The sequence below is a fragment of the Platichthys flesus genome, chromosome 14 (genome assembly GCF_949316205.1).
Source record: "Platichthys flesus chromosome 14, fPlaFle2.1, whole genome shotgun sequence".
Lineage (NCBI taxonomy): Eukaryota > Metazoa > Chordata > Actinopteri > Pleuronectiformes > Pleuronectidae > Platichthys > Platichthys flesus.
In genome coordinates, this window is record NC_084958.1 from 12279372 (window position 1) to 12296682 (window position 17311).

Below are 17311 nucleotides of genomic sequence, written 5' to 3' on the forward strand. Positions count from 1 at the left end.
TGGTCTGAGCAGCGAGGGTTATCCAGCATCCATATATGTGCATGTGATGGGTGCTTCCTTGTGCATGGTGGAACGTGGCTCCAGCACCCATGTGACCTTGAAAAGGAAACAACGAAGGAGAAGGGATTGAGAACATTCTTTAAACACACAGATTTGATCTTAACTGAACAATATGAAGCATATTACAGAATGATTATATGTTTGGAAGCAAGATGACACCCAAACAGCTGAACAGATTTCCACGTGAAAGGACAGGGCATGACCCAATAAGAACCCTTTAAATGTTGTTCCATAACTTAACATGCTTATGGATTTCTTAGGGAATAATTCATGGATCTTGATGAAGAAATCAAGCATTTTTAGGGGGCTGATATCTGTAAGTCTGCAATTTGTAAAGATGTATTTATATAGATCCAAATACAGATTTAATTTCCAATTGTATATCCTTTTAGGACAATAGTGTAAATAAAAGTTTGTTATTTATGTTGCACAAGCTCACACATTTAACTATGATGGCTCGTTCTTCATATCCTCTATCCATAAAAATATTTTCTATAATATATTATAGAAAATAAAGTAATATATATTTAGCCTTTCAACTGGACTTACCTGTATATCTTTCGCCAATTGTCTGTGTATCTTTGCTAAAAAGAAGATCCAGATGTACTGATACTGGTTTTATGATCAGTGCGCTCCGGTTTCACAACTCAAGGTGATGCCTTGTTTCACGCCAGTTAGACAGATTAACTGATGAGTCAGTGATTGATGTTACAATGATCCATGTCCTGGAATTTGTTTTTACACATCAACCTGTGTGTCATCAACCAAAAACCCCCTCCAGGGTAACAGGGCAGTGATGATCCTCACAGGAGGTGGAATCCAACTAGATGTGTTTCTCATGATGCCTTGAGTCAGTCAGTAATCCAGAAATATGAAATATCTTGGTTAAGCTCTTAATGGTGACAATATATTTACAAGTTTAAAATCTAACATAGAGTCGATAATTTGAAATTAAAGATATTATGAGTAGATAATGTCGAAAGATATTTGAAAATATTAATACAAATAAATGACCTATATAGTCCATCAGTTAATTTGACAGATATTTAAAGACTTAAAAAATATACACAAAATCAGAACTATTGATGTAGTCAATGATTTTAATTAGTCGGGTATTTAAATCTTTAAAAAATATGAACATAAAAGGGCTTATGATGCAGACGATCATTTCATAAAAATTAATTCTTCAGAGGTATTAATAAAAAAATAATGACTGATGTGGAAGAACTAACATTTCCACATCCTGTACAAAATGTGTTGTGCTGTGTTCATTGCATCATTTATGAATGGTGAGTGTGGCACAAAGTAGGGTGGAGCCAGGTCGGGAATAACCTGTTTTGATTGGACAATACAGGCTGACTGTCCCATCGGCTCTCGCTGATTGGCTCTTTGCCCAGACGGGCGTGGCTTACAGGGAGTTGGCTGTGGTGTTTTACGCTCGGTGGAGTAAAGCTGCGACTGTCAGACAGGAAGAGAAACTGTTGCGGTGAAATCGACCCATAATCCTCGTTTTTTAAAGACATTTAAAGACGCGTCACAGTTTTTCACGGCGGAATGAGAATCACAACCCAGAATAGAAACACTGTCTCATCCCGTGTGAGCTGATCCTGGACCAGAGTCTGGTTTTATTAACTGGGAGGTCTCAGAACTGTCAGCTCGATGGAAGAGCAGCGGAGGGATGTGTACGGCTGCGGGGCCGGAGGAGCCTCCACCGGTCCGTCCACCATGCGTCTGTCCATCACCTCCACCACCGGCAGCCCGGTGGAGCTCACCGTCCCCCGGGGAGAGACCGTGGAGGGGCTGAGGACACGGATCTCCCAGAGGCTCCGGCTGCAGAGGAACAGAGCCGTGCTGCTGCATAAAGACAGGTGGGCTGCAGACCCTGCATGCTGGGAAATCATTAAGCGTGTGTGGGTGTGTTTCTAGCTAGTTATGAGGGCCAATTTTGGTTCTTAAGCATAATCTTGAGGACATTCTGACTTGAGGACATTTTGTCTGGTCCTCAAATTCAATCTCTGTTTGAGGGTAAAGACTTGGCTTTAGGGTTAGAATCAGTTTTAGGTTAGAGTTTAGGGGACTGGTTAGGCATTTAGTTGTGATGGTTTGGGTAAGGGGCTGGGGAATGCATTATGTCAATAGGTGTCCTCACAACTATAGAGAGACATGCATGTGTGTTTGTGTGTGTGAGAGAGACTGTGTCCACATGATGAATACAAATTGCCATACATACAATAAAACCAATATTACGAACCAGGCAGCTGACCGCAGGAAGACTGCAGGAGCTGGGAGTAGCAGATGGCAGCAAACTGACACTGGTCCCTGTCATCGAAGCTGGTTTAGTCGTAAGTCAACCGATGCACATCCTTCACTTGTCAACTAACGTTTACACACATACATCAGGCTTCATGGAAATGTTCTGTTTTTACTGCCAGTGCTCCACTGCCAGGGCTGAGAGGACTGTGATGGACGTTTTGGAAAGTTTAACCGAATCTCAGGTGAGATTTTGATGTATAATGTAAAGGGCCACCGTATGCTGCAAATGTTAGTAAGACAACTTGTTGAATGTGGTGCAGAAATAACAGTAATGTCCTTTGAAGAATTCCAACTATGCATTTGTGTCACATATTTTGTGAGACAGGTCAGAAAATACCTCACACATTTCCAAATTTAAAACCATGGCTGCTTTGTGTCGATACACTATAATCTAAAGGACCAAAGTGGACATCATGTCCGCTCAGCTGAGAATGTACAGGAAAAATGGGGAGAAATGTGCAAACCTACATTCTGCAAACATCACACACCCACACGCCTGCACAGCTTTATCCTTATTAGAACATTGCATTGACTTCCATTCCCAAACCTTCATGCTAACCTAAACCATTCATTTGACGTATAGCAGGGTGATGCAGCTTAAAGTTAATGCAAAAGCATAATTGTCAAGATTTGTGTGAAATCATATTTAAATTATGATTAGGAATTGACCTGCAGTTTTTGTTTTATACTATCCCTCTATAATTAGTTTTAGTGTTACATTAACAATGACTGTCTTGAGGAACAATTTTCAAAATATACTCAATTGTGTGGCTCTGCTAATAACTACAGAGCTAAATGTAAACAAGGCATGACCTTAGAGTGCAGCTTACTGAATCAGGAGTTGTGCATGGATGATGGACATATAATTGACTGTGAATGATTTTGCCCCCTTTAAGGCCCCTGATTTCGAAAAATTCTATATCTGCCCCTGGTGTGGTCAGTTCACCCAAACTCACTGTCACCGGCTGAAGTGTTTGTTTCCTGACTATCGTGCAGATCAGTGACTTCCTGTCTGGACACTCCCCTCTGACCATTAACCTGGGAATCGGTGCTCATGTGATGTACGTGCAGCTCCAGCTGTCGGCGCAGGATGTGAAGGAGCTGCAGCAGGACGGGGGCGTGAGAGTCCTGCAGACGACTGGCAGCATGAGCCACCCTGGCTCTGCCTCCGCTACCTCACCTGCTCCCCAAACCACCTCACCTCCATCTGCTGACTCTACATCCCCGATCCAACACAGCTTTCAAAGACCCAGAACTTCATTAATCACAACAGCTCCCACCTCTCAGTCATCCACCACTGTCCCTAATGTAAACTGCCCACAGCGCTCATCTCTACCTCAATCCTGTCACTCTACACACACATCTCCCTGTGATCCTTCTCTGCCTTCTGGTTGTCTTGGCTGTCCTCAACCAGCAGCCACACCAGTCTGCTCACCTGCTCCGACCGGCTCCAGTCCTGGACCCCCTAGCCCAGTACCGGCCTCAACCTTCAAAACGGTTAGCTTCACGTATTCAATTGCAGAAGTAAATAACATATCCTTCACAATAAAATTGTAAAAAAGTTAAGGAAACATCCAGTTGTTTCTTGTTCCCCATTATTTAACAGATGGTGAAACCAAGAGATAAACTCTCCCTCTTACTTTTTCACAGACTAGTGATCATACGTCTTCAGCTGAAGAGCTGAGCAAGCAGCCAGGAGCAGTCATAGAGAGCTTTGAGAGCCACTCTCCAGGCGTCTTCTCCGGCACGTTCTCTGGTAAGTCTCTCTCTGTGGAAGCAGCAGAAAACACAACACACAGTAAAGCCTGAGCCTTCTACCAAGGCCCAACAGGCCTCTTATGAAATCAACGTTAACATGTCTTTAAACATGTCAGATTTTTTTTCATCAAGAACCATAATTATTCTCTGATAAATCCAGGAAAATTATGAAAGCACCTGATCTCACAATTGTTAAGAAAGGGATAGCAAACCCTGGATCCTGACCAAACTGTATGGGTTTCTATCTTTACCTATACAACATCCGCCCTCTCCAAATGTTGTGGTAATCCGATAGTATTTTGTGTAATCTTGCTTACAAACAAACAATGTGGTTGAAAATATAACCTCCTCTGCTACAAAGCAGCTCAGTTCTCCACTGTGTTGGTTTGAACTTTTTCTTTTTCATCCATATCAGGCTCTCACTCTCTCTTTCCTCTCCTCTGCCCATCAGGCAGTCTGGCTCCTCACAGTCAGACTGGTATCAGCCATCGCCACCGTGGAGTCAGCATCATCCTCCAGATCCTCAGCGATCTCCTCAGAGCCGCCTGTCACCACCAGGGGGCACCGCCCACCCTGTCTCAGAGCCACTGTCCCGTTTTAAACAACCCAGTCCAGCCAGTGCTCACAGCAGAGGGGCCCAGCAGAGCAAGAGCCAAACCACTAGGGACCCAGAGGGCACAGCAGTGCACCACAGCTCCAGGTCCGCTTGACCAGATTTAATGTTGAAAACACAGAGAACAAGCAATTGTGACATTGAATATTGCGGGAATAACCCCAAAGACTTCATTATTGGGATTCCAACATATATTTACAGTCAAAATGTAAAGGCCTGCCCTACAGGCCAGCTCAGGGACAACGGCAGATATAAGGGTTCATACAAACAAAGAGAGAGTCTTAATCCAACCCTTCACAACAGAGGTTCAAGAGGTTTGCATGACACTGACCAAAGTTTCAGTGCTGTGCTAATTTTCAAATAGCTATTCACACAGAGGAGTGGGGGAACTGTAAACCTTAGTGACCTCGGTGTCATGTATGTGGGGTGAAGCCTACAAGTAAACCATACAAGTTTGACTTCAGTTTTAGGTTCTCTTTGACCGAGAGGATGTAAGAGGGTTTTTTCACTTAATTTAACATTGCTTGAGGGGGCTGATCTTTATGAGTGTGGGCAAATCCAAATAAATATCCACATCTAGTGAACTTGAGGGGGGTTTCATAAAAAAACTGTTGAGTCTTTGTGGTGGTCTGCACTCTCTATAAGCCATTGTAGTTACCTGCAATATGCCTTTAAATTATTTAGATTATTTCCTGATTGCTTTCATTATCAATTGATTAATTCTGTCTCTTGGGCTTACACGTTGGAACTTCATTTACCATGAATACTTTCAAAGCAGAGCATGCCTGTGTGCTATTCTATATCAAAGAAAGATATTTTCTCCACTTCTTACTCTTCCAACATCAACATATTTCTCATGATGAGATGACTCAAGGCAGAAACCACTTAAAGACATCTTAGATTTTGAGTAGTATGTTTGACAGTTTATTTCTTGTCTGTCCTTTAGTTAAGGAGGGTCCCGCCCCGCGCTCATCCACAGAGGAGGATCAAAACTTGCAGTGTAAGCTCGAGCACCTCCAGTCTCTGATGCATCAGCGGCGCATTCGCAGACGGTCTCGGAGGAACTTGCACCTCCCACAAACTTCTCACCCGTACCAACAACGTCAACACCACCCCTAAAAGACAACCGGACACGAGAGGTCCACTCACTGTGACAGCGGTGGCAGCTTACTGAAAAGAAGAAGCAACTAACATTGAAAAACATTTGTGTAACAGGTGACATAACAGTGGAGTAAACTCCCCCCCAAAAAAGACCAGAGGCTCTGTGCTTTGATTTTATACTTTGAATATTTCTGAGGAATGTACTATTAAAAGATCTGAGGACTCTAAATTCCTGTGGTTGTCGCCACACTGACCTTATTTTCATGTCCGACCATGACTTTGTTGTGTAGCATATGCCACAAAAGCTTAGATGTAATTTTTGTCTTGTTATATGTCTGTGTTGTTTGGACAAACCTCTTGTTGTGTGTGTTTTATGTGTAAAATGCCTTAACTATACATGTCTTGAATGTAAACTGTATATTTTGACCTATGTAGACGATGTTGCTCAAAGTATTTTGCTCATGCTATTGTCAGAAGGAAAAAATATGCAAGGAATAAAGGAAGAAGTGTGAAAACCTGAACTCACTGAATTTATCAAGTCCTTTTGTTATTAGCCTATACATCTACTGCTCTTTGTCATTGATAGCAACATTTCTCATGTTAATTCACTCAGGATTACTCCCCATCCACAATTAACACAATCACACATCCATATTAGGTCAATATTCCATTTACTTTCCTAGAGCATGTGATGATTTGGAAGCAATGGAAGAACATCTGCAGAAAATGTCAGGCAATTTTCATAAACTCAAGATGAATTATAATCCGAGACTGCAGATGCCCAGGACTCATTCAAGTTATTCCTCACCCCTGGAGCAGAGCAGGGGGCGAAAGTGTTGAACTGCAGATGGTCTGGGAGGGGGTTGGGGATGTCCTTGAGGTGGGAGAGACCAAGCGATCAAAAGACTTCATTAACACAGAAGTAAGGGTAACGGGACTGTAGTCATTAAGTCCTGTGGTCCTTGTTTTTTTGGGGATGGTGTTGAAGGATTTGAAGTAGTGTGGCATATAACATGTCTCCAGTGAGGTGTTAAAAATGTCTGTGAACCTTGGAGACAGCTGAGCAGCTGCTCTGTGGGGGGTTTGTCTCCTGAGGAGCTAGTTGACTCCCCTCTTCAGGATGGAAAGGGATGACACTGTGGTAGAGGGGGAAGGTGTGAAGAGTCACTGCGCCCTGCTGAGCTGTTGTTGGTGTAGACCATTGTCTTTCAAAACGACAGTAAAACTGGTTCAGCTGGTTAAAGGCACAATTAATTACTGGAGTGGGGGTTGAAGGTTTGAGGTTTGTGATCTGTCCGAGCCCTGTTCAGACATGAGCAGAGACGTTAGCATAGAGTGATGTTGGAAGTTCATCTCTAAACTTGGACTTGGACTCTTTAAACCTATCCCCATTACTAAATGCCTTCTCCTTCATCAACCATAAAGGGATAGTTCTCAGAATACTGATCTACTCACCACTATCCCAATGGAGGGGAAGGTCAAGTGTTTTAGTCCACTTGAGGTCACTTTGGGAGTTTCAGGGGTAAACAGCATTACAGCCAAATCCAATACAATTGAAAGAATTGGGGTACAGATTATTCAAACGTAAAGAAAACAACAGGAAACAATAAACGAAAATACCTTCATACTGCTCCTGTGGTGTGTTAGCCCAGATCATTCAACTCGAAACAGCATAATATATACCATGCTTTAGCCTAAATGTCTACTGTGATCCATGCACGAATGCTTGCTCCAGAGGAGGGTATCAGAGACATTTGAGCTGAAAACATGGTGTAAACGACTATTTGTCGAACTTAAATGTCTGGGGCTGAAGGGCACTTGAATGACATTCCATGAGGCATTTTAGGATTTTCTCTTGTTTTTATACGTGGTCACTAGTTAATTCAAATATATTGGATTAAGCTTTTGCACTGTTTAACCTTGAAAGGGTTTTGTGGACTTAAACACGTCACCCGCCCTCTATCCACATAGTGGTGAATAGATAATGAGTGAATTTCCCCTTTTGGGTGAACTATCCCTTTCACTGTGTGAGCTTGGTTGTGAACCAGGGTTTGTCGTTGTTGTAACTCACCCTGATACAGCCATAGATATATGGATACAGCAGTCAGTCAGTGCAGTCCTAACGAGGGAAAGAGAAGAGAGCGAGAGAGCGAGACAGAGAGAAAGCGAGCTTTCTTTTCCTGCCTGTTGGCGGGAATCAGGTTGGCCATGGCTTGGTCAGAATGTCCCATCATGCACCGCGGTGGACTATTGTGTAACAGTGATCCAGAGTGTTCTCTCTTTCTAATTCAATAAACTGTTTGTATTTGTGGAGTTCATGGCTGAAATTTGCTCAAATCAGCACAATAAGTAAGGTGTCCGGGTATGTCCGATCCACGCACGGTGTCCACGCGTGCGTGCTGTACGTGTGCTGCGGAACGTAAACATGTCTGCTGCTGTTGTGACTCTGTGTTCACATTGTCCCCACATCGGTTCAGAGGATTCCTGAGAGATAGAGCAATCAACAGATACCGGTCGAATTAGATGCGTCTTGTTCACATCACATGCCATTTTAACGGAAGCTTTTATCCAAAGCGACTTACATTTAGTGCATTAAACACCTACGATCCTCCACGATATCTACATCTACGAGGAACGCCGGCCAATCCGAAGAAAAGTGTGCTTAATGAATTCCTCTCATAAAATTGTATATCTGCTTTCATCAATAAAAAGCTATTTATATTTATGTTGGGGATCCTAGGTGTTGTATCACTTTGTATGAAAGCGAAAGGGAGCAAAACAATTCCTTTGTATATTTTTTTTTTTTTTTTTTTTTACACATGCCACTTATAGATTCATGTGAGGATTTTTGTCCGTGACGGAGAAAGAGATTATTGACTGTCATTATTTACAAGATAGGTGAACTGGGTTTTTGTTGAAAATCCACATCGTACATATCATTGATCACAGAGGAGATATTCTGCTCCCCCCACCCAAACCGTGGCGGTTAGAGCAGCCGGGTCGGTAGGTGGCGCTGTAGAGTCGCCGTGTTAGGTGTCGAATTTCGCAGAAGAAGAGAGCTGGGTGAGCGCTGAAAAGCGGAGCGCCGCTTCCATTCTCCCTCATTCGACCTGCAGCTCCGCTGATCGTCCTTCCACTCCTGACATAGAAACGGTAAATGCTCTTTAAACTTTGACGATGCGCACATTTCTCCTTGCGGTCTTTGTTACGTCCAAATATCGATGCGAGTTGTCGTGTATTCTGCTTGATGGTTATATATTTGTTTAAAGAAATCCTGCCTCGAGACCAAAGCTCGATAATTTAATGGTGACGAAAAAATGTGCGTTTCCCTCTCCTTCAACGATTTTTTTCGACCGTGTTAAAACGATGCTCTCTTTTTCTTTTGTAATGAATATAATATCATTTTTATTCCGCTAATCTCTACAAACATGCTAATCACTCAGTTATATAAGGCTGAGAATGAGGCAGCGGTAACTTGCGGCCCGTGAAACAAAGTGGACGCATCAGCTCGGCGCTACAAAATGGCGCCCACAGGAGAAGATGATAGCTGATCCGCTAACTGAGCCGAGGCATGCGTGTAGGCCCAAAGCCTTACTATGCGCCAACAAGCCAATTGTTTTTTTCCGACGAATCTAAATGAAATTGAGCGATTTTATTTATGGTTTCGTTCGACGCCGCGTTAACCGCCCGACTTTTTGCACGATTGCGCAGGGAGGGGTGGTCCTTACCTCGTGTAACGGTACCAGTGACCCACTTACACGGAAGTCTATTTTAGTAGCGGCATTCTAACAAATGTGTGTTCTCTGTGCCTGTAGGTGTTGTTGGTGTGTTTTTTAACTACACATAAAAATGTCGGACGAAGGTAAATTATTCGTCGGAGGACTGAGCTTCGAGACCAACGAGGAGTCTCTCAGTGCGGCCTTCGGCAAATATGGAAACATGGAGAAAGGTAGCGCCTCCTACATTTCTATCTTCCCATTGATAAATCACAGTCCACTCGACACGATGGAGTATTTTAACGGGTTGCATTAATTTTTTTTTGATCGTTTCCATATTTTTAGTCGACGTGATCCGAGACAAAGAGACCGGAAGATCTCGTGGCTTCGGCTTTGTTAAGTACAACAACGCAGAGGACGCCAAAGATGCATTGGAGGCAATGAACGGCAAGGTAAATCATTTTCTCATTCTAATCTATCAGTGTATAACATTTTTATATAAAAATGCTATAATGTTTTTTTTTTTTTTTTGAGCCGCTTCATCCATCGTTTCAGTGTTTTATATTTCCATCGAGATATTAACGAGGGATTTGTGTTTCAGACTCTCGATGGCAGAGCGATTCGCGTTGACGAAGCGGGAAAGGGAGGTGGACGCCAGAGGACTGGCTTTGGTTCAGCACCACGAGGTGGCCGATTCACAAACTCCAGGGGGGGGAGGGGCGGTCGAGGGTACTCCAGAGGAGAAGATAGTGCGTATTGCAGCGCTCTTTGTTTGATTAATTCAAATTTATTTGAGTATCTGTTTCTATTTATTTGGTCACAACTAACTTATTGATTATCTTTTCATTAGATTTCGGTGGAAGTGGTGGCTTCAATGGCGACAGGGGATATGGGGACAGGAGCTACAGTGACAGAAGCTTTGGTGGTGGTGGCGGCGGAGAGAGGAGCTTTGGTGGCAGCAGCGGTGGTGGCGGCTACAGGAGTGGCGGATACTCATCAGGAGGCGGCGGCGGTGGCGGCGGCGGCTACAGAGAAAATAGGTAAGTTGTGGAAACACTGAATGAAAACAAGTTAATATTGTATGGGTGATTATTTGCTCAATTAAATTTTAATCGATTTCAACTTGTTTCTGAATTTTCAGGGGTCAGAGTGGATATGGCGATCGCTCTGGTTCCTACCGTGAAGGATATGACAGCTATGGTAAGCATGAATGATATGAATTTATGTAGATTGTGTTGGGGCTGTCATTTTCAATCTTTAAACACGTTGATTCACTGAAGTTACACATGTAGTTGGTAGAATGGATTTCTTAATCCTCATCATACATCCACATTGTATTACAGCAGTTTCACAGCCCCAACATGTGAAGACATGCATTGCGTATGCCCCTCAGTCTTATACTTGAGCCCAAGTTGATGTCTCGCTTGATACTGATGGCCGATCTTACTAGCCCCATCCCACTGTGCTAACCAGGCCGATTTGAAACGCCTTAAGAGGCATTTACTGCACATTGCTCGTATCTCAGCCGATGGAACCCTTTAGGCCAGCAGAATGAGGGAGGGTTTTAGGACTGGTGGGTTGAGGGGGATTTTATGAGACTCCAGTGTTGGAACTTTCAGTGTCTTTACCTGTGTGCCCACTTCTTATCCTCAGCTACAAACGAGTAAACGTCTCCCTGATTCAAGATCATCACTTGGCTGGCTGTATTTCAAAGATGCGCTCCTCAAGAAAAATGTCCACGTGTTATTGCTGACCTTAGTTTTGTAGTTCTGTTGTAGTAGCTCAATTATCTTAAAACAATGTAGCCATGAGTTTTGGTCATTCCTTAACAACCCATGTTATAAATTGCAGTTCCAGACTCTAACCATGCTTGATTGGGCATCTTTTATTCCTCCAAAAGACCGTAACTAAAGGGCATCTCTGTAATCTGATAAGTACTATATCCCATTTTGGGGATCAGACAGCTCTCCACATGGCTCTTGTTGAACAGCCACTACAGTCGCTGTAGACTCCTTGTCCAGCACATTTAGTGTTTCCTGATATGATTCTGAGTTTTTTTTTTATTGAAATATCTGACCTTTTTGTTTTTGTACTTCATTTCCCTTCTCAGTCTCTGACTCGACTACCACTTGTCAGGATTTGGACTGAGTGAGAAGAGATCCCTTAACTGTAGAACAGACCGGGGATTTGATGCTAAATTCCTTTTTACTATCAAACCTAGTTTAGCTGAGGCTCCTGTGTGTTCAATTTCCCAAAAGAGTGAATTCCTTTCAGACTGGTGAACTACACATCCGAAGTGGCCGGCTGTTCATGAAGTTGCAAATTGCAGCATGCTACAGTCTGTCCAAGGTATCTTCTGTGCTCAACATCTGCATTTTAAATGTGCTGTAAAATGGACTAATCTTGTTTAAGTGATCGAAAAATGTACCTTCGTTTCCCCAAAGTAATATCTCAACCGGGAACAGTTTTGTACTTTATGTTCTTTGTATGATCAACGTTTTTTTTCTTTGTCAGTTTGGCTTCATGGAGCCTATTAAACAGACTGTGGAAAATAATCTTGATTCTTTTGCCTTTCGAAACTATCGCATGGGGGAAGTAAAGCTGAGAGCTGTAGGCTCGTGTGTTAATGTAATTTGCTGCGTGAGAATCAAGTCACCTGCGGAAAGCACTGACATTAAATATGGATGTCTCTGTAGGGAAAATAAAAATTGGCAGTTTAGTCTCACGTTGTCTTGAAAAATACAATTTTGGTGAAATTTGTAAAAGTTCACTTGACAGTCTAATTTCCTAAGATCATAAAAGTTGCATTTTGGCCCAGTGAATTCTGAGAGTCTCAAACAACTTGTTAGTCAGATATGTTAATCATAGAAAACAGATGTTAAGACGTCTGACTAAATAGCCCTTTAAGTGGCACATGGAAATGCTGGGAAAACGTCAGCTGGTATCTGGTCATGTTAATGCTTCATTACATTCAAGCGGTCAGCCACTTCAAAAACCTACAAGTCCTTGGAGAGCGAAGTGTTGCGTCTACCAACAAGTGCTCCTCAGATGAAAGCTGCTCTCTTGCCTAGGTCATATGTGGAGAAAGTAGGCCAATGCACGTGAGGTAAAAATCTCCTTTTGCTTTGCTCACATCCTTCAAACTCAGTTCTCATTGTTTCCATGAATACCTTCAAAATAAGTCGCTGTTTTAGTCCTCTGCTTCAGATGTCGCCTACCAACATGCCATGTCCTCTTCTGACACTTAAATTTTCATTCGAGGGGGGGAAGCTCCTCTGTGACACTCCGGGAATTCAGAGCTCCACCTCGTCCACAAAAAGCATTGGCCTCTTAAGTCATGGGTAGCACTGTGCTCAGTCCACTTCTGTTCACTGCATAGTCCTCCAATTCGCTCCAGTAATGCCCCACAGCAGTCCTATTTGATGTGTAAGGTGTCTTAGACTTCAGTTGTTTTTCTTTGCACCCTTACATATGAAATAAGTGGTGAGTTTCAGACTCATGAATAGTGTTGCATGCACATTTTATGTCTTCTTCAAAAGCACCAGTTGCCAGACTTAATCCTATTAATCTCTCTTTAGATTGAACATATGGTCTGAGGCAACACTGGATCCCCTCACAGCTCAAGTGGCAGCTTTAGAGCTCAGCAATAATGCAGTTGATCAGGTAAGTCATGTACTAAATTACAACTATTCCATATTGTTGCATAAAGATCTGGAAGGTTACTGAATTCATTTACTCCTCTTTCAGGGCCACCTTGCAGCAGATGTATGCAGTGGCTACATGGATGGAGCCGGCTGAACGGCCATTGCCTTTATGGTTATTAAATGTTGGCGGGATGACAACTGTGTTCACAGTGGCTCAACATTCGAATTCTCTGGCATGAGAGTATTTTTCCATCTCAAGAAATTGGTGCACAAGACGTGCATTACTCTGCCATTTTAAGTTTTTGTATCTGAACATCAATAAAACTTAATGAAAAAAACTGCGTTTTATTCTGCATGTCACCTCAAATTTGTGTATTTGGTTTACACTAAGGGATCGTGAGATTAGATTTAAATACTCAACTAATTCTCATTCAAAACACTGATTTGTAATAAGTCGAATGTAGTGTTTAAAAATCCTGACTCAACTGAAGACAAACTTCATGAGTCTTACTGGAACTGTTAAAAGTAGCCTGTTAAACTTAGACATTGAACCACAGAATTAATAACTGCAAATTTACAAAAGTGAAATTTTAGCAATTTAAATCACTAATGGATCTCTCCTTGTTATGTTAGTGGTTCATCAATATTGGTCCAGTTAGATCTGAGCCTATCAGTCTTAATTGTAGTTATTTTCAATTTTTTTCCAAAGTAAGATCTTAAATACAAGTTCTTTAATACTTTGGCAGTGTTTTGTATGTTGCTGGAAATTATCCTTCATAGGAGGAGCCTGTGAAATTCATACTTCATAACAAAAAAAACAGGATAAGGTACAGGAAACAAAATAATTTTAATATTGGAAATTTACAAGCTGAATTGAGTGAGGACTCAGGTCCACTTGATACTGGTTGAGGAAGGTGGTGCAGCTCGGTACACTTAGTCTTGGTGGAGATCACACGTACCACAAGAAGCCAAATCGCTTGTGCAAAAGCTCTTCACGGGGCCGGAGGTTGAACAGCTCTTCTGTCAGAGGGGCCACCCAGCGGTCTGTGTTGAAGACGCTCTCACCGACCTGCAGGTGTTGGAGAGACAGTGACGTAATGCTGCATCTGATAGCAGGTTTATTGCGACATTGTATTGACCAGCACAGACAACTGCAACGGATTAATTCAACATTTCTACAAATTGGGACATACTCTGCAAACACTATTTTATTTGAATGGTATTCATGATTGTTGCACTAATCCTGTTTTCAATATCAGTTTCTCTAAAGCTAAATACATTTCTGCAATTTATGGAAATTTCTTTACCAGATCAACCTGTACATGCATAGGTAGGTGGAAAAATAGATACTTCCTCATGCGAGTCAAAAATGATCATAAAAAGAAAGGTGAAAATGTATCTGTGTGAATGAGACTTTCTAGCGAGTACTTATGGCAACAATACAGTAGTGTTATTTTAACTCCCTTTACAGTACACTGATCACAGATCAGCTCAATTTAGTAGTCCACATTTGCTAAAGGTCAAAATACAGATACAGAATAAAATGTTAAATGTTTCACTGATTGATCCCAACAGTTGAGATATTGTGCACACTAACCCATGAAGCTACAGCCGATAGAAACAGCTAAAGTTGATTAACTCAAAATTGAGCATCTTTTTAAAGAGCATTATCTTAAAGTTGAAAAGATGAAAATCTAAAATAAGATTCGTTAGGATCTGAGGGGTGAAATACTTAAGTATTTTAGAAGCAAACATGGAAACCAAAAAGAAAAACAGATCAGCAGGTTTATATTGGACTATGTAATGTAATATGACACCAGTGATAACTCTATCAACCTCCTGGCACAACGTTATTTACTTATACTTTTCAGACAAAAATAACTAGGGGGCCACTAGAACAGAGATTTACCTTCCAGCCGGGAACGTCCTTCATGAGAACCGCCTCCTCTTCTAAATTTTCCCTCAACATTCGTAAGGTCCTGGACAGAGAGGAAATGCAACTATTACATAAACAGCTACACTAAAGGTTTTTCCAACAGACAAATACACTAATTGTGATTTTTTTTTGTGTGTGCTTTTTTAAATGGTCACCTTCGATCTTGCTCTGCCTGCAGCAGGGGCATCATGGCTATCCTGGCTTCCATCTCCTCGATCTGCAGGCGTCTGCGAAATACAAACATTGAAACAACGACACCAAGTTTAGTTTGTTATGTTCACACAGTTTTACTGAGAGCAGAACCCAATGGGTCTTCTTACCTCCTTTCTCTGTTCCACTTAAATAGCCTCCAGTAGCCAAACACCAGGACGCCGATGCCAATGCCGAACATGCTATATCCTGTTGATGACCCAATGAATGAGTCAAAATTTGTGCAACATTTAATTTCACCACAGATGATTTACATTTGAGTTTAGGATGGTTCATTTCAACCACATTCTAAAGAAACCTCAATATACAAATACAGAAATGGTATGTGCATACCAGTTAATGACAGAGGAACAATAGGATCATTGTAAATTCCCCAGTTTCTCCCTAAGTGTTACAAAGATAAATATATTTATCTAAAATAGTTGTTAAGGTATTTTTAATTAGTTCAGTGTGATTGCTTAGTTACAGGACAGACTACAGTCCCTCCTGTGAGAGGATTTGTTCCCCCCCCCGACAATTAGATATAGATGTGACCTAATAAATACTGTGCGACTGTTTCTATGAACCTCCTTGTCCTGTCAACATGTCATCTTTTTGTAGAGTTTTAATCCAGTGGGTGATCTGTACAGACACAGAATCTGAGGGGTCACAGATTCATGTGGAGCACCAGTTCCAGGTTATTAACTTTATCTCATTGGTTTTCTTGGTTTAAAACATTAAATGAGCAGTTGATGCTTAAGTCACCAATCTTTCAAAATAGGATTCATATAATAAACTCTTAAGCTCATGTTCCATTTACGATACAATAATAGAGCCACTATTAGCTAGTTAGCAAGCTAACTGTCAAGAAGAACTCGTTCAGAAATGCTGTTTAGACACATTGCTGTGTATACATGGTCTCATTGTAACCTGTTAAGAGACACAACTATCCATTAAAGAGTCAACAAAAGCTTTAATATTACGATTTTAGCAGTTTATCGGCTGTTTCCATTCCACCGGCGCTGACCCGTTAGCATTAGCTGCTGTGTGGGAAGTGAGTGTCAGGCAGTTCATGTGTTTTACCAGCTTGTGTATGGACATGTGTACAAAGTGTAAAGTGTGAAACTGAGTGTCAGGTGCACGTACCCGAAAGCCCTCGTTTCGGGAGGTTTCTCTTGTAATCAAACGCGGCATAGCCTCCCGAAGGAGGCATGTCCTGCTTCACCTTGGAGCCGGCCATCTTCCTCCAGCCTCCAAAACACCACGCAGCTGACGTCACGGAGAAACGCTCTTGTTCACTCGTGCAGGAAAGCTGTGGCAGCGCTCTGAGCTTCCGCCCCCTGCGGTCAGAGTGAGAACTACTTCTTCGAAACACACCAGCTCTTTCACTACACACTATACACATGGAAAAATACTGCTATTTGAATAGTTTCACTTTGGAATATTATTACTTGTCAATAACTTCCTCCTTAACTCACTGAACCTGCTTTTTAAAGAAGTTTTAATTTCCTTTTGTTTTTCAACTGTGGTCATCATCATGCGCCAACACAAATCTATTAGTATAGTACAGTATAAGTTTTAAGGTATCCACATAGAGACACATTTTAAACTGTTTTATGAAGCATGCAGAAGCAGTTTTATTGTTATTTTGTCCCAAGCAACCGCAACAGATAACATCTTAGAGACAGTGGAAGAAGTATTAAGATCCTTTACCAAAACAAATGTGACCACTGTATGAAATACTTAATTACAAGCTAAAATCTCCTTCATCCAAAGTTCCACTGCAGTATAACTACAGATGAATTGTACAGAACCAGAAATATAATTCAAGGCTTAAAAGTGAAAGTCCATGTTATGAAGCAAAATGCCTCCTTCAGTTACATTCTTATATTTAACAGTCCCTCGGATGTATAAGTGAGTAGTGATACTAAGTAGATAAAGTGTAATGATTGCATTCCCGAGCTTCATATTTTAATGTATA

At 41.8% G+C, this 17311-nt stretch overlaps 3 protein-coding genes and 1 long non-coding RNA gene across 8 annotated transcripts; 2 read left to right on the top strand and 2 right to left on the bottom strand.

The window, feature by feature from the left end:
• The first annotated feature begins 1501 nt into the window (after positions 1-1501).
• LOC133968920 (midnolin-like) lies at positions 1502-6366 on the top strand. Its single transcript, XM_062405177.1, has 7 exons — positions 1502-1928; positions 2315-2402; positions 2493-2555; positions 3370-3870; positions 4024-4129; positions 4583-4831; positions 5691-6366. Exons 1-7 carry the CDS (start codon positions 1720-1722, stop codon positions 5861-5863), a joined length of 1389 nt encoding a protein of 462 aa, XP_062261161.1. The 5' UTR covers positions 1502-1719; the 3' UTR covers positions 5864-6366.
• Positions 6357-8303, bottom strand: LOC133968921 (uncharacterized). Its single transcript, XR_009924154.1, has 2 exons — positions 7917-8303; positions 6357-7147 (listed from the first exon to the last, which is right to left on the bottom strand). It is a non-coding gene; the product is annotated as an uncharacterized LOC133968921 (long non-coding RNA).
• Positions 8304-8849: 546 nt separating this feature from the next.
• On the top strand, positions 8850-13543 carry cirbpa (cold inducible RNA binding protein a). 5 transcript variants are annotated; one of them, XR_009924076.1, is made up of 8 exons: positions 8850-8998; positions 9661-9794; positions 9907-10013; positions 10163-10310; positions 10412-10601; positions 10703-10761; positions 13140-13224; positions 13309-13543. XR_009924076.1 is itself a non-coding variant. In XM_062403644.1 (7 exons), the coding sequence occupies exons 2-7, from the start codon at positions 9695-9697 to the stop codon at positions 11226-11228; spliced, it is 618 nt and encodes a 205-aa protein (XP_062259628.1). In that variant the 5' UTR covers positions 8850-8998; positions 9661-9694; the 3' UTR covers positions 11229-12116. The 5 variants fall into 5 exon arrangements, 4 of the variants coding, with proteins under 4 accessions (XP_062259628.1, XP_062259626.1, XP_062259629.1 ...); XM_062403644.1 differs by lacking the exons at positions 13140-13224; positions 13309-13543 and adding an exon at positions 11215-12116; XM_062403642.1 differs by lacking the exons at positions 13140-13224; positions 13309-13543 and adding an exon at positions 11672-12116.
• Positions 13544-14033: 490 nt separating this feature from the next.
• On the bottom strand, positions 14034-16636 carry ndufa13 (NADH:ubiquinone oxidoreductase subunit A13). Its single transcript, XM_062405184.1, has 5 exons — positions 16477-16636; positions 15462-15540; positions 15297-15368; positions 15115-15184; positions 14034-14274 (listed from the first exon to the last, which is right to left on the bottom strand). Exons 1-5 carry the CDS (start codon positions 16568-16570, stop codon positions 14155-14157), a joined length of 435 nt encoding a protein of 144 aa, XP_062261168.1. The 5' UTR covers positions 16571-16636; the 3' UTR covers positions 14034-14154.
• Positions 16637-17311: the final 675 nt, after the last annotated feature.